This window comes from Syzygium oleosum, unplaced genomic scaffold (genome assembly GCF_021117445.2).
Source record: "Syzygium oleosum isolate NSW1041296 unplaced genomic scaffold, Sole_v2.1 Sole_v2.25, whole genome shotgun sequence".
Lineage (NCBI taxonomy): Eukaryota > Viridiplantae > Streptophyta > Magnoliopsida > Myrtales > Myrtaceae > Syzygium > Syzygium oleosum.
Genome location: NW_026607509.1, coordinates 736,915 through 753,095, shown reverse-complemented (window position 1 = coordinate 753,095; position 16,181 = coordinate 736,915). Strand labels below are relative to the sequence as shown.

At 42.7% G+C, this 16,181-nt stretch overlaps 3 protein-coding genes across 3 annotated transcripts; 2 read left to right on the top strand and 1 right to left on the bottom strand.

Moving 5' to 3' along the window:
• The first annotated feature begins 3,092 nt into the window (after positions 1–3,092).
• LOC115674625 (cytoplasmic tRNA 2-thiolation protein 2) lies at positions 3,093–7,224 on the top strand. The gene is made up of 7 exons (XM_030597079.2): positions 3,093–3,501; positions 3,794–4,142; positions 4,227–4,313; positions 5,453–5,574; positions 5,780–5,858; positions 6,226–6,623; positions 6,771–7,224. The coding sequence occupies exons 1-7, from the start codon at positions 3,188–3,190 to the stop codon at positions 6,817–6,819; spliced, it is 1,398 nt and encodes a 465-aa protein (XP_030452939.2). The 5' UTR covers positions 3,093–3,187; the 3' UTR covers positions 6,820–7,224.
• A 235-nt stretch (positions 7,225–7,459) lies between these two features.
• LOC115674626 (protein N-terminal glutamine amidohydrolase) lies at positions 7,460–10,847 on the bottom strand. Its single transcript, XM_030597080.2, has 6 exons — positions 10,640–10,847; positions 9,789–9,894; positions 9,238–9,315; positions 8,969–9,093; positions 8,526–8,650; positions 7,460–7,870 (listed from the first exon to the last, which is right to left on the bottom strand). The coding sequence occupies exons 1-6, from the start codon at positions 10,693–10,695 to the stop codon at positions 7,713–7,715; spliced, it is 648 nt and encodes a 215-aa protein (XP_030452940.1). The 5' UTR covers positions 10,696–10,847; the 3' UTR covers positions 7,460–7,712.
• Positions 10,848–10,905: 58 nt separating this feature from the next.
• LOC130134898 (tRNA-uridine aminocarboxypropyltransferase A) lies at positions 10,906–12,010 on the top strand. Its single transcript, XM_056302789.1, has one exon. The coding sequence runs from the start codon at positions 11,048–11,050 to the stop codon at positions 11,873–11,875; it is 828 nt and encodes a 275-aa protein (XP_056158764.1). The 5' UTR covers positions 10,906–11,047; the 3' UTR covers positions 11,876–12,010.
• The last annotated feature ends 4,171 nt before the right edge of the window (positions 12,011–16,181 follow it).

Here is a 16,181-nt window from a genome sequence, read left to right as displayed (position 1 = left end):
ACTTTGCGGTTGAGTTTTGCTCAGAGTCCTTTGAGTGAGACAGAGAGAGAGAGAGAGAAACAGAGAGAGAGAATTTGGGGGTGTGCCACTTATCTATCTGCAAGGTTCATGGCGATGGAGTTTCCTGAACTCTCATTGGCTGGTTTGGATTTCACTTCGGATGGGTCGCAAGGAGGCCTAGCCAGGAATGGATGATGAGAGAGAGAGTGAAATCCCAAGTGGAAGGTGACCAAGATTTTTCTCACTCTTACAGTGAAAGCCCCCACTCTCCTCTGCGTGTAAAGATTCTTTTGCCTTTTGAGTTTGTGTCCCACAGGGAGAAGGACCTGATAATATTTCTGCGGACTGCTATGCGACCAGGCTTCCTGCTTCCCATCCAAGTGATCTGCACAACCCCTCCTCCTCCTCTTCCTCGGATGATTACCATCGACGTGGTCTATAGTCGATCGAATCGATGAAAATGCGGGAATCGTATGAACATGAGTTTCATCTAACTCAGTGATGGTAATTGTGTCGGGTCCGCGGATTCGGAGGTCCCGATAAGAATTGAATTCGCCCATTTGGGGTTTATCGCACTAACAATCAAGTTGGCACTCATGGGTACTTTAATATGTTGGGATTTGTGAGTAAGCAAAGAGGAAGATGGTAAGACAGACAATATGGCTGCTAGAATTGATTGAAAAACCAAAGAAAAAAATGGCTGAGTCTCAAACATTTGCTGTTTGGCTAACGCAATCCGATATTGATACTCTTAATTAAGGTGATAAGCGCAAAGGTAAAGATGGTAAGATGTTTTCGTTTCGCAATCACAATTGAGATCAAAACGTATTTACGGCTAATTAGCCATAAAAATGTTGATAGATTTTCTCCGAAGGCCAGGCGTTTTGGGGCTATTTCGAAAGGCCCAAGGTTGAACAGGCCCAATACTTGCTCTCTTCATGCCTCTTGGTTTAGTATTTCTTCTGGTGCATGCACGGTATGGGAAACTATCGACGTAAGACAATGAACCCATTTGTCTGTCAATGTAGTCCTCTCGTTACGCAAACATGTGAACAAATCATAGGTTTGTTCAAAGAAGAGTTTGAGTTGACAAATGGACCATTTCGTACTTAATTAAGAACTAACTATAATCATTTTGTGAGGAATACGCCGTCACAAATGATGATTTGACTAATGTGTTTCGAAAAAGAGAAGAGAAGAGAAGAGAAGGGGGGGATTTCTTTCTTCTTGCTTGGTTGGTATCGACACGAAAGTGAAGGAATACCTTACAACTACCCTTCCTCTTAATCTGTCTAAAGCAAGCACTTAACGTGGGGATTATTCCAATCAACACCGATATTCACCTTTTGTATACATGATCGCCTCTAGTGGAGTCTGCAAAACTAGGTGTTATAATTGGCATGCCTAGTTTGCCTCCTTGCTAAAACCACAAGAATTATGTGCTAACAATTATTGCGAGCAACTCATGTTATAATGCTCAATCGCGAGACAATTGAAGGGCGCAATAGCAAGGAAAATGTGTTGCGAAAGAAAATGAGGTTATGAGTTCGTTTCATCTTACGATCTCCATATTCAATGTCCCTCACATTGTAAATATAAACGTCATGATCATCTATCGGCCGATTCGTTCTCAATAAAAGCCGGTAACTATCTGGAAATTGCCGTCCGTTTCTTGAAGAAGTATTGGCTGAACGAACAATTACTAGGACGCTATTCGAAAGCGACTACGTTCATGCTAAAAATGCATAACATCACTAAAAGGTTAGGTCACATGATACAAGTTGCAAGAGATTTGGGGGCAAAATGCCTTAAAAATGAGCTCCTAAGGTACAATGTAAAATAAGAGGCAAACTTCCAGGGCGCAAGTGTAAAAGATTCACTTTAATCTTCTATGGTTGATTGAAAGTGGGGAAAAGTGTCAAAAAAGTCATAAATTTATTGCATTTGTGCCAATTTAGTAATTTAATTTTTCCAGCCAAGTTTGGGCAGATATTACTGATGTGGATGCCGGCTGGCCTACGTGACCACTGATGCTGATGTGGATAATTTTTTATTATTATTTTTTCTTTATTTTCTTTTTCCTTTTTCTTCCTTCGTCAATCATCAGGCACAGGCAATGACCAACCACCAGCCATGGCTAGGCGGGCTGGCCTCACTTGCGTGAGGGTCGCCATTGGACAAGCAAGGCCGGCCAAGCGAGGCCAGCCCAAGCGAGGCCAGCCCAAGCGAGGGCAAGCCCCAACGAGGGCTCCCTTTGCTAAATCTGGCGAAGCCAGCCCTCGCCCAGGCCAAGGCAACCTCTTTGGGCATTGTCGCATCAAGGCAACGCCCCACGAGGGTCATCCTCACTAGCAAACTTCCAGGGTGCAAGTGTAAAAGATTCACTTTAATCTTCTATGATCTATCGAAAGTGGGGAAAAGTGTCGGAAAAGTTATAAATCTATTACATTTGTACAAATTCAATCATTCTTGTTAATTTTGGCCGAATATTGATAACGTGGATGTTAGCCGGCCTACGTAGCACTATTCGTATTGACATGGACAAAATTTAAATAATATTTAAAAAAAATTATGATTTTTTTCTTTCTTCTGCCTTTTGCCGGTCATCGGCCACGGACGATGGTCGACCACCGGCCACAACCAACAAGGGTTCACCTCGCTAAATTTGGCCTGAGCGAGGGCAAGCCCCTTCAAGGGCTCCCCTTACTAGATCTGGCGAAGGCGACGCCCGGTGAGCGGACCTTGCCCAGGTGAGGCCAGCTTGCTCGATCGTCACCTGTGGCCAGTGGTCGGTCACCGGCAAAAGGAAGATGAAAGAAAAAAAAGGAAAAAAAATCAGAAAAAATAATAAAATATTATGTTGTCCACGTCAACACCGGTTCACCTGCGGCTAGGCCGACCAACGTCCATGTCAATACTATTCTGTCAAAATTAATCGAAATGACTAGATATGCACCGTGTCAAAAGATTTAAGATTAAATTAACACCAATAAAAGATTTAGAACTAAATTGATACGAATGCAACGTGTCTAAGACTTTTCCAACACTTTTCCCTGAATATCATGACGTCATCAACCTGCTTTCTGTTTTTGTTCCCCTTCAATGCGGGAAGCTAATTGAAGCATCCGATCTTCGAATTTAAACCCTAAACCCTCAGATAAAGCTGTCGCCTTTGAACCTGAGCAGCATGGCCTGCAATGGCTCCAACTGCCAATCCAATTGCCACAGAGATGAGGACGATCCCTCCGCCAAATCGGACGTCGCCGGCTCAGCCGCCGCCGCCGCCGCCTCCGTCCACAGCTCCGGGGCCGTCTGCGTCAAGTGCAAGGCCAACGAGCCGATTCCCGCCGCCGTCGCCCGCGGCGGCGAGGTCGGCCGGTTCTGCGCCGACTGCTTCCGGAGCAACGTGTTCGCCAAGTTCAGGCACGCCGTCACCTCCAACGCCATGATCTCTCCCGCGGACAACGTTCTCGTCGCCTTCTCCGGTGGCCATGCCTCCAGGTCCGTCTTCTTCTTCTTCTTCGAACCTGAAAAAAAACGCGCCGTGTTGTGTCGCGTAGGGTATGTAGTGCTAGTAGGGGGAAGTTAAGTGGTGGTGTTACTGTTGGTGCATTACATTAAATAATTAAGCTTGTGTTCTTTTTCATTCCAGGGATTGTTTTACTGTGGTTTTTTTTCTTGCTTGCATGAATTAGTTAGGAAAAAGGCATAGTCCTAGCAAGGATTGAACTTTGTTTGGTATAATCATCAATGCGACGTCTGATTGTCTTTCTTATGGTGACATGCTCTGTAGGGTGGCTTTGCAGTTTGTGCATGATATGCAATACAAGGCGCAAAAGAACTTTGATGCGAGTAGGGATAGATCGTTGCCAGTGTTTGGTGTTGGAGTTGCTTTCATCGATGAATGCACTGCTTATCCGATTCCGTCGAGTGAAATGGATAGAGTACTTGGAGATATCAAGTTAATGGTATCGCAACTATCCCCACCCACTAAAGAGCTGCATATCTTTCCTATAGAAAGTGTCTATTCTGAAGGGTCAAGAGACAGCAAAGACCGGTTAAAGGAGCTACTAGATAGAGTTACTGACGCTACTGGGAAAGAAGATCTTCTGCTGCACTTGAGAATGTTGTCCTTGCAAAAGGTTAGACCATGAATTGTAAGTTAATGCAAATTTTATGGAGGATCGAAAAGGTTCATTAATGCTGAATTTTTGCCTATCTTGTAGATCGCCTCTGATAACGGATACAATAGAATCGTGTTGGGATCGTGCACTTCAAGAATTGCTAGCCATGTCCTCTCTGCCACCGTGAAGGTTCAGATTCACATCTGCTAAATAATTATTTTAATTGAACATAGCTTTTCCTTTCAAAGTTATCGACATCTCCATGGAAATGATCTCATTGGAGTGATACTTGTTAATAGTTATAGATGATAGAGTTTGCTTGGGCATGCTGAGCGTGGAATTACTGTGAATTTTGCGGGCAAAATAGAGTATGGTTGGTTTTATCACAACTTAGGAGTTTCTGTGATTTAAACTGTAAATGTTTCTTTCACCTGGATTAGAAAAATATCTTGTTCCTGCTCAACTCGGAATTCGCTTATTATTAGCTCGGTACTATTATTCCAAGCCACAACTTGTGTTTTGCAGGTATCTGAATGAAACAACTGTTGTGCTCTGAATGAAACAACTGTTGTGCAAAGTTCTTATATTTAACAATAAAAATTTTGTCTGTAGATTGCTTTCTTGCTACAACTACCCTATGTCCACATGACTAAAGATCAGTTTCCTGGAGCAGTGTCAGAACTGATGTTCTCTTCAGTCAACTGTACTCAGCAAAAAACCAGTTAATGTGACAATTTGAAGCATAACTAATTTCCTGAGACTATGTATGCTTGGGACAGGCATTGGCACCAATTATCCTTTTGCTAGCTATTCTTCTCAGTGCGTAACTCTCTCCCAATTGAACTCCTGGTTTATGCATGTTTAGCTGAGGTGGTTGGTCTAACTGATGACCGATATCTATTTTCAACCTCAACCAAGTAGAGAATAATCTGGATCTCCTTTCATTGGCATTGAGGAATGCGTGTGCATGCGTGCTGCAAGCGCATGTGTTTGTGTGAGCCCACACTGCTTTTTGATGCCTTCTATTTTCTCGTTGCTGGTTTCCTGTTTAGATGGAAAGAGAGACTCAATCTCATTCTTTTTTGGTTATTCGGTCAGATACTCAATCTCATTGAATAGGTTCATTTTGCCTGACTTGGATAATAGAGCTGCATTTGATGCATGCCCATTTATTCATGGGAGTCCATTTTACAGTCTTTTAACTTTTCTTTGTTTTAATTTCCCAATCTAACATGAAGTGAAAAGTAATTGAGTTCTGGGAAGCAGTTATTACCATCTGATTAATGAGGAAAGGCATATTCACGACAGGCTATCTATGTTTTTAACAGGGCCAGGGCTATTCATTACCTGCAGATATACAATACGTTGACGCTAGGTGGGGGGTCCCTTTAGTTCTTCCACTTCACGATTGCCTTGCGCAAGAGCTCAGCATGCTATGCCGTCTAGATGGGTTTGTAAACTCCTCCTTTAGTACTCTTTTTCTTGTCATCCTACCTGTGATATTTAAAAGTTTTTTCAAAATTGCATATAATCTCTTTACATTAGTTTGCACAAACAGGTTAAGGTCAGTTTCCTTTTTGTGTAGTTGATCTGTGATTTATTGCTGAGATCATGGTACTGTGGATGATGGGCTTTATGTCATTTTGGCAGGGCAGCCTTAAGACTGTAGAGTTGCCTAATGGACCATGCTCCAGCATCAACAGCTTGGTGTCATCATTTGTAGCTTTGCTTCAGGTAATGCCCCTTCTTCTTGCCCCCCATACCTTGTTTACTAGCACTGCTTCTGGTAGGAGTGACTAATTGGCTATGGTGGCCAGAAATGTTTGATAAATGATAAAATAGAGAAATATTATTTGTTCTTTTGTTGCTTAAGGCCATGGTTGGCCTTTTTGTTCACTTGTTGCCTCTGGTCAATGTACAAACGGAAGGCTAGAGCTTGAACTGTTGATTGTAGAAATTAAACCTCATTTGCCGTGATTATGTGACATCGAGTAAGAGTACAATATATTTCCTTTTTGAAAGATTCCCAATTGTTGTAGTCTGATTATTTATATTCATTCTTGTGTAGTGAAGACAATGCTGATGCAAAGTTTTGTTTCAGGAAGAAAATCCTTCTCGTGAGTGCACGATTGTGAGAACCGCTGGAAAGCTCACCCCATTTCACTTTAATAGGATTCCGGAGATTAATGATTGTAATGTTCCTTTGGCGACCCGACGACGCCAGAAGAGGTCCAATCTCAAGCTTAATGGATCCATATCCTTGGAATCTTTTTGTCCCATATGCTACAGCCCACTAAACAAATCTGACTTGCCGGCTTTAGGCAGTCTCGAGACTCGACAATCAGCCTCTGATGTTTTTGGTGCTGCCTGCTGTTCTAGTTGTCAGTTCCAAATACTTCCTCGGGACGCCTCTGATATGGAGCAGTTCTATTCACTTTTGCCTGAGGCACTGGCTTCCCAAGCAAAACAAACCAATAAATATGATTTTAACCCACTAAGGTGAGGATTTACTTTTACTATCACATGATGTATCTTTTGATTTTTCCAGGGGACTTGAATTTGCAACGCCTTATAATCTAAACCCTATTTCCGACTGGAAGTACTTTGTGAGTAATCTTACCATTGTTCCACCACTTGTACTTTCAGGGAGCAAATTCAGGATTACTTGCTTTCAGACAGTGAGACTGACCCTTGAAGTCTTCTACTATTAATAGCCCTTTTATGGCGTCAATTTTGGGAGCATCATTCTTTCTTTTGAGCAGGAGTTCATCGCAGTTCTTGGAGCTCTTGCATTTTAATCCATTGCTCAGTTTTAGCAGTTGACTTGTGCTCGAGCAACTGTGCACAGAGGCAATACCCTGAAATAGGTGGTCATTTGCTAAATGGCTCTGGGACATTTATCTATTACCAAGTATCGACATCTGCAGAGGATTTTGGCTGCCTGTAAGAAAAAAAATGGGAGAAATATTTTATTTGTATTCAAATATCATTTTTCTTGGTTTCTTTTTGTTCTAAAATGTTTTTTTCTCTTGAATTATGTTTTGGGTGGATTATATATAGAATCGAATGCACACTCATGTGAGTGCTCAAATAACCGATCCATTGATGTCTCATTTGAGAGCTTGGTTTTCCACTCTCATAAGATGGTTTCCAATGAGAAAGAAGAAGAAAGGGATATTTACGTTTGGCTTGAAGAAACTTTTTTCGCGCTGGCTACCGGCTCAAAATTCTTTCCTTTCTACTGGAAACTAGGGCAAAAAGACAGGCAAATGTATTCTTGGAGTAATCCATTCGATAAAACTGCAAGCACAGGGGTTTGATAATGCACCTTCAAGAAACAAAGAAACCAAATCCAATCTCATCAAGAAACTCAATTTCGCCTACATTTAACCCAGTTTTCGGGTGTGTAGTCCTACACTTTTCCACATCGCAACACTTCCAAGAATTAACTCGCCAATGCTGTTTACTCAACGATAGCAAGTCCACTCATAAGTGCACCGCACCACCTGAATCCACGCAATGCCATCAAAAAAGGAAATTGTCCAACCTGTACCATAAGCCCTCTCGAACAAAAGAACTCGCCATACATCATGTAGCGTGCGTAAAGAATTCTTCCACCTGAGTTTCTTTTATAACAATGCCAAGTTTTTCGGAGTGAACTGTATTGACCAACTCGCCATCCACATTTTCAACAGCATCGGCAGCCCTAATCTCAATGTATTCATTCATATTGTGCACTGTTCCATCTGCACAAACAGATCCAAACAAAGCTACGGCCTTATACTGTGGCTTCTCAATAATTCATAGATAAATAACCTATAGTTACCAAGGGCACTAATTGACCATGACTAAATAGGACCTTACCTAAACAATGCTTCCTATATACACCTCTGACTCTGAGTGATGATGAAGGAAGCCCAAAAAGTCACGAAAAGAAAAAAAATTTCCCTACTAACTCAGCTTATGCAAATTAATTAGATTTCGAGCTTGTATTAATATTGACCTCCTAAGCTTGATGTTAAAGAAAAATGATAGAATTCCACTCTCTCCTACTTAACTCCCCTTGAGGTCCCATCTGATATAATTACAAAATATCTGGCTTGCTTTTACTTGGCAACCGCAGAGTATGCAGTTAGCTGAAAAGGACCTTCCTTTTAATGGAGATACAAGAAATACCTTGAGAATCCCAGTAAATAAGGGAGAATTTACAAGCCAGGAAAGTAGCAGTAGACGCTGGATCTGTCGAATTTAATCCCTTCAAATTTTAGTAGTTCATCATGGAACTGACAGGCAAGTGCCCACAAATGCAAATGCTATGACCATTCGCATGGCATTGTCTAAACTCGAAAAGTTACATCCATAACAGGCATGAAATATCGAGTTACAGAATTTCGCATTTACCTTCAGCAACAATTGGATCATTTGCTGGAGGCTGAGCTTGCCAGGTCCCATCGGGCTCTTTCATATGTCTTCTATCAGATGCAAAGCAACGTAGAAATATTGGAGCATGCACAATGCGGAAGAACCTGACCATGAAAGGAAAAGCCCAGTGTGTCAGATAAAGTCATATTACTTAACTTGACCTCGGTATTATCTCATTAACTCCAGAATGGCAGCTAGTTACAATGTTGACATTAGAGGCCTGAAATGCCAATCAGGAATAAAAAAATCGTAATACTGTTGACCTAACTTATTGCTCAACTCCTCTCAGCTCCTCTAAGGCCTAACATAGCAAATTTTACTCATCATAGCACACTTGAATTTTTTAAGGACAACATGTGGGAAGTCATAGAGAGTGGTGAGTTATTATTAGGAGGTCTTGTAGCAGCAGGAAAAAGACTTGCCTCTGATACTCAGAAAACAGCTGAAACCAGGGTCGTGTAGTTTCTGAAACATAGAAAGCCAAGGGAGAAGGAAACTGGAGGGCAGAGTCCAGATCCCACACCACAATAGAGGAATCTCTTTTTCTCTGCACAACAATTTTCCAAGATTATGCCGAGAAACAAAGCATTATACTTGTACTGTTACTAGGTAAAATCGAGACAGTTTATGCTCCCAGAGGAGTAATTAAAATTATTCAGAGTACACATAAATGTCAAGTCTAGCCAGTCACCTGAACACAGATGACATGATAATCCCAGAGCACAAGTCCATCGGTGAATTTGCTGGCCTTCTGATGCCACAGCGCAGTCTGCAGGAATCAGCAAGCAACAAGAATATGTCTCTGGCATCACCATAAAAGGATTTTTCAAGATCCCAAATTCATTCAAGATTGTCTTCAAGGAAAAGAAAAACCCTACGATATCAAGCCAACAGGGAGATTACACTACCCAAACTTAGCAATTAGGAACTCATTTTCCAAGTCTAGTAGTATCTTTTATAAGAGCGAGCCCAGTATACAGGCTGCCCTCATCAGCTTAAGAGAAGAGTAACTCATATTCCACCTCAGGAATAAAAGTGAATGCAGGTTATTCAAATTATTCGGGATAATATTTCTAGTGCATCACCATTGTTCCTTTCCTTCACAGTCTGTACTAGACTAATAATAACTTGTTTGGACAGAAACAAAATGAATAAATCACAAAGAACCATCAGAGGAAGATATACGGAGAGAAAGAGAAAAACAATACAATGGGAAAGTTTCAAAGAAAAGGAAGTGCATGCCTGCTTCTTGTCGTTAGAAATGAAGATGATATAAAGGTCAGATCCATCAGGATGAGCCATCCCATTTGCACACAATTTCTTACAAAGGAAGTAGACATTCTCCTCACTGCCAGAAAGAAACACAAAGTCTCACTTAACCGGTTATTACTCATAGGCACCTAATAGTCTATCATCTTCTGCTTAACAGAACAAATCTCATGTTTATCCTCCGGGTAGTCTGAGCATAGCAGAAAAAAAAGGAAGATCAGCAACAGCAAGAAGTTTTTCTGTAAATCATCTTGCTGAGTTGAAAAAGAACTGAAAGCTTCAAACTTTTTCTTTTATCAAAATAGCAACCATTTTTAATTAATCGAATTGGTTCAACAGAGAAACTGCAACCCCCAGTACACAGCAAGCATATAGCAATATCACCCTAGAAATTAATGGACAAACAAAAAAAACAACAACATGAAACATAAATTCAGGATTCTTAAGAAGCTCAAACGGATAGGAAGAAGCACTGTTCCCCGCATAAATAATCTCCTATTACAGATATAAAAACCGAAGCCCACGAAACGATTCTACCAAAAACTCAAACTTTCTAGAATTCCAGGAGAATCCCACTTCCTTTTTCTTGGGATAAAAGATTCCAACAGACGCAGCCATCGGACGATCAAAGGCCCAAGAAAAGACAAGCGATGAGGTCACTCCTGCTCCCCCCAATTCCACTCGGGGAAGAGCAAAATGAAAAACCGACAAACTGGGTCCACGATGGACCGAAACAACAATCACAGACCCGACCAGACGAAACGGGAGAGAAAACAGGAATTGGCCGAGCTGAGCCGATCGGCCACAAGGGTCTGGATCGTTACCAGTAATAAGGAGTGTGATCGAATTGGGAGACGTCCACAGCCGCCGAACTCGCCATCCCGCTGGTCTCGCCTCGCCTCGCCCAGGTGAACGGTGAAGCGCTGGCCTTTGTATATCACTCCAGTCGACGCCGAGGACCACCCCCACCCAACGGTCCCGATGCGCGAAACCGAAGCGACCCCACCAGGGAGGAGGACAATCGTCGAGAATACGCGGACTCCCCGTCCGACAAATTCGAAGGTTGTCGGAGCGTTTTGGTTAACGACGAAACAAAGTCAGTCGTCCACGCGTGGTTTTCTGTCTGTTAAACGCAAGTGGTCCAACAAGAGAAATGCGTGAAGCGTCCAACAAATAAAAACGCGATCTTTAACAAGGCCCGAGCCCAACGCAAAGCCCTGTCGCGCGCGAGCATGGACCCGCCAGAAGAAGAAGGACCCGCCATCCGCCTCCCCACTTCCGACGCAGCGCCGCCGCCGCCGCCGCCGCATCCGCCGCAGCCCCGCCGCGTGTGCCCCGGCTGCGACCGCCCGGCCCGGGTCTGCCTCTGCCGCGTCATCCCCAGCCCCCCGATCCGGACCGCCGCGAGGGTCGTGGTCCTCCACCACCCGCACGAGTCCCGCCACAAGCTCTCCACCGTCCCCGTCCTCTCCCGGTGCCTCCTCAACTCCACCGTCCTCCTCCACCGCAAGCTCCGCCCGGGGCTCTCCCCTCTCCTCGACCGGTTCCCTCCCTCCATCTACCTCTTCCCGCCGTCCACCTCCTCCTCCTCCTCCTCCCCGTCCCTCACCCTGTCGCAGCTCCGAGCCTCCGATCTCCTCCGGCGGGCCGAGCCCGAGGGGCTCGTGGTGATCGCGTTCGACGCCACGTGGAAGCACGCGCGGGAGATGCTGAGCGCGAGCGAGGAGTACCTGTCGCGGTTCGCGGTCAGAGTTTGCTTGGACTCCGATTACGACGAGAGCGTCGACGGAGGGAGCATCTACGATTCGGAGCTGGTGCTCCGGAAGGAGCCGTACGGCGGGTGCGTGAGCACGATGGAGGCGGTGGCTAGGGTTCTGAGGGCGGTGGAGACGAACGGGGAGGAGGTCGAACGGAGGCTGATTGGGGTTTTGAAGGAGATGGTGAGGCTGCAGGCGAGCTTCTTGAAGCCCTTGAAGCCGAGGCACAAGCTGTTGAAGAAAGGGAAGCAGAGGGCAATGACAGAAGGAAATGGAGCAGGGGCAGGGGCAGGAGCAGAGTGAGCAGCTCCAAATGTGAAGTCACTTGCCCACTCTTGTTAGAAGAAGATGGGATTTTTGAGAATTGGTTTGTTCATTTGTTTTGGTTGTTTCTTATGCTTGTTTGTTGCACTGCATTCCCTGGGATGAGAAGAAGAATGTGATTATTAGTAGGTGAATTCGCGGGAAATGATGTCCGATCTTGTATAGGCGGCAACCAATTTCAGTTTGATGTTCGAGTACCTTTTGGCATCGGAACTACTTAAGTTGACCACAATTTTGAACCCCGGTCGACATGCTCTTGACTAGTTCAGCCTCCTGGTACGTAGTGAGTGTAGTTAAGCATTTGAATCTGTGTTAGTCTGGTGGAATGCCATGGAGGCGGCCTCGACGGAATGTGTGTGTGGACTGTGGAGGAACGTCATTGGCACGCTTTGTGATGCGGATTTTATGTTATCAGTGAGAAATTTATTGTATAGGATAAGTCATGACTGAGTCGGTGTTGAGCTAATATCCTGCTGGGGCATTTTGGAGACCCCAGGAGAGTTGGAGCGCTTTCCTCTGGATAAGTGGTTTTTAATCATGTCCCAGAGATGAAGGTGTAGTGACATGTGAATGCCGGGTCAGGCCGTGGACAAAGGTTTTTTTTCTGTATAGGCATTCTCATGGCTGTTCAGAGGAAATTGGTGCTTATGAAAGCAACTGATCTGGAGCAGAAATCTTGTTTAGTCTAAGAGTTCTCTATCACGAAGCTAATGCTCAGTGTCTTTCATTAAGGAGTGTCATCTTCTCATATTTTAGATTGATGCAGATTATCATCTCTATCACGAAGCTATTGCTCAGCGTCTTTCATTAAGGAGTGTCATCTTCTGATCTTTTAGATTGATGCAGAATATCATATCTGGACCTTTTAATGTGATTACCAGTCACAGAGCTCTTTGTGCGATATCTGGTGATATTGCTAGCTCGGAATTGATAAGTGCCAAAGTTTCAATTCTAAACTGGTCTCATTTCACTCTGATCGAATCATATTACTGCTACAAGCTGTTAGGTAAGTTTTACAGAAAAAATCGATTGTGGATACTGAGATTTTAAGTGATGAGGTTGTAAAAGAGTGCTGATTCGGATATTTACCATCACTGAAGGCCTGCTTATGTTGTCGGTATCCGTATATATTCTCAGGAGGCAATTGTCTTTTCTAAAAAAAATCTATCGTGTGTCCCATGAAAGGGAACCTAAATGGTCACTGCACAGGTGGGATGTCCGTTTCTTGATTGTTAGACAACTTAGTGTGGCATGTAATTAGCATCTTCGGGTGCTAGACAAACTAGTGTTGCATGTAATTAGCATCCTGTGAATGAGGAACTTCTTAGAGGCTTTCACATTGAAATAGTAGTGAAAATGAAGGGAGCCTCTCTCTGCCAGACACTAAAATATAATGTCACTGCCGAATCATGTACAGATTCGGTTTGCTTTTCGATATGCATGACCTGAACTGTCAACTTCAAGCTGGTGTGCTGTAATCTTCTGAAGCCATCTTGATTTGGGTCCACTCTTTTGCGGCGCTGCTGATATTTCCTGCTTTGCCACGTCGATGTTGGTGTTGTGCAGATGCAGTTGGTCACAAGATGGTTAAGCTTAATATAGGAGTTTGGCTGTACATGATTGTTGTGGGTGCATAAAAAGGTGGGTCTTCTCAATGGTTCAGACTTCTCAGTTAATCTTTGCTTCGATCATCCCCCTGAAATCTCCATAGCCCTTCTTGTTCCAGAGGCCGAGGTGCCTCCAGACGAGAAAAAGGGATGATTTTCCTAACATGTCGCTTTCAGTCTACTACTTCAGAGTGGCTTTCGAAGTCTTCCATTTTTAGAAAATCAGACCGACCAAACCGTCCAGCACCAACCTCGGCGCTTCATTCCCCTGCATCTACAATGTCCTGGCCTGGTATTCTAATCCGATGCGGAAACTAAAAGCTTTTGAATTCCATTAAATTTTGGGTAGGATTCTTCATCATAACCAGAACCACCCCCGTATTATAAAACTAAAATGACCCAAGAGCCTCTAAATGAAATAATTGCACAATATGACATGATAAGAAACTCTTATTAAATGCTTGTAAATTGCAAGAATGCAAAAGAATCTAGTTGTCAATGAGCCACCGCCCCCGCCATGATGCACCGCTTTTTTTCTGATTCTTGACCATGATCGGTGCGCATCTTCCGTGCAATTCATAGGGCCGAGGCCAACACATTTTGATGCAGATGGTGGACCCTCTGTTTGTCTTTTCAGTCTTAGAGAACAAGAGAATATCCTGGAACAAGCAAATGCCCAATTACTTGTCATGGAAAGAAAAAGGGAAGGGTCAGGCGTGCACAGACATCAAGTGCTTTTTTGGGGGAACGTGCTCTTTGCGTTTAATTTGTCTAAATTGTGTTTGATAAAAGTGATTAGAATGGCCAAAAAAGAGATTAAATCATCATTAGAGAAAACAAAAAAATGGAAAGGATTTGAAAAATTGAGTTATAACGTAATTTGAATGTTGACTGAGAGAAAAAGAAATGAAGAGAATTATAAAGTTCGATAAAAGACCGCAAATGAGAAAGCATACAATCCACCAATTTCTTCTAATCCTTCTTCTCCTTTTCTTTCCCTCCGTTCAAACAAGATCGTTTCTTTCCCATCCCAATCCCTCCTGCCAAAAAATGTGTAAATTCTCCTAATTTTGTGCGAGAAATTCCTGCATGGATTTCAATTCATGAACCCAAAATAATTATAACATTTGATCGTATGACACTAACATATGGAGCTCGTACGATTAATCTTTATGATAGACCTAGCCACTGAAAACTCAAGTCCAATGAAAAATTTAGTTTTACGTGGGGATGTATCATAGAGTTTCTCTTCATCTTATATGATTTTCATTAAATACAGATATATTATGATGTACTGTAATTTACACGATGTACTTTTAGTTTATGAAATATTAAGTCCTAAAATTACCATCATTTGCAACTTTGAATCATCAACTTTACCCATTTTTTTCTTGCCCCACTCTCGCTACTGCCCGCCAGAACCACCGACGCAAAACCGGTGCTACAAGACATGCTCCACCGTGACTCCAATTATATTTGCCACCACCCATGGACAGCAACAACCCCAACATCATCGATAATCGGCGTCACCGCCACTAACCAGCATGGTGACCACCAACTAGTCTATCACCACCAGCATACTGTCACCATCATCACTTGGTCGCAGCACCCACAAATAAATATTTGATTTGAATTGTAATAATTTAATTCACTCCTGGGCCCCTGTTGTCCAAATAGACTTATCAAATGAGTGATTCCGCGTTGAAAATAGTTCTATCCAGATTGATCCATTTAAATTGCTTTCAATTCCATTTTCACGCAATACAAATCTAACGACGCATACCGACCTAATCAACGTCCAACACATGTCCGACCGTGACCTTTATTACTAAAACACTTCTATATTATAACCAAACCAAGGTGTAGTCTTCGATCGATTACATATTAATCAATATTCGATTGATTGGTCTGAGGTTATCGACAAAAAAGATTTATCCTAATCAACCGACTTTATCGAGAAAGATTACTTTTTTTAGGCCAAGAGGTTGATAGCGAGATTTCGAATCAACTTATTGATCTTATGGTATATCTCAGTCTAGAGACCTCCCATTTTCAGGGGATTATCTCGGAGAAAGGATTAATATTTGTTCTATTATTTTTTTTTAGTAAAAATGGAACAATTCGGTTCGTAGGAACAAAGAGAAGCAGATCTATTCTATACCCAATAAGGCAATAGCTTACCAAGGCGATGAACTTCTTTTCCCGGAGAAGAAGCAATAACGGTATTTCGGATTGCCTAGTATTCCACCAATTAGTAATCCAAAATTCAAGACATTTATTAAATGAGAGAGAGATCCACCAGGGCAAAAATACTCTAGATGTAAGATATAACCGAATCCATTCAATTTCTAAAAAGGATTACTAATCCTTAACTTTTCGAGGAATCCTTCATCAGTGGTTGTGAATGACTGATTTTTTTCAATCTTTTCGACCTTGGTTCCATAGGAGCAAATCGACCGTTCGAGTATTCCAAATTGCATGAGAAAAATGAGAGTAAAAGAGGCATATATATGTTATATGATATATATCATATCCATCTATATTGAATTGCGGATACAGAAATAATAGAATTATTTCTGATTGGATCAAATGTAAGTCGCCCATAGAGATTAAAGAGGATAGGCAAGAAATTCAAAGAACAAGAAAGAGCACGGAGTAAACGAGCACGAGATCAAGTA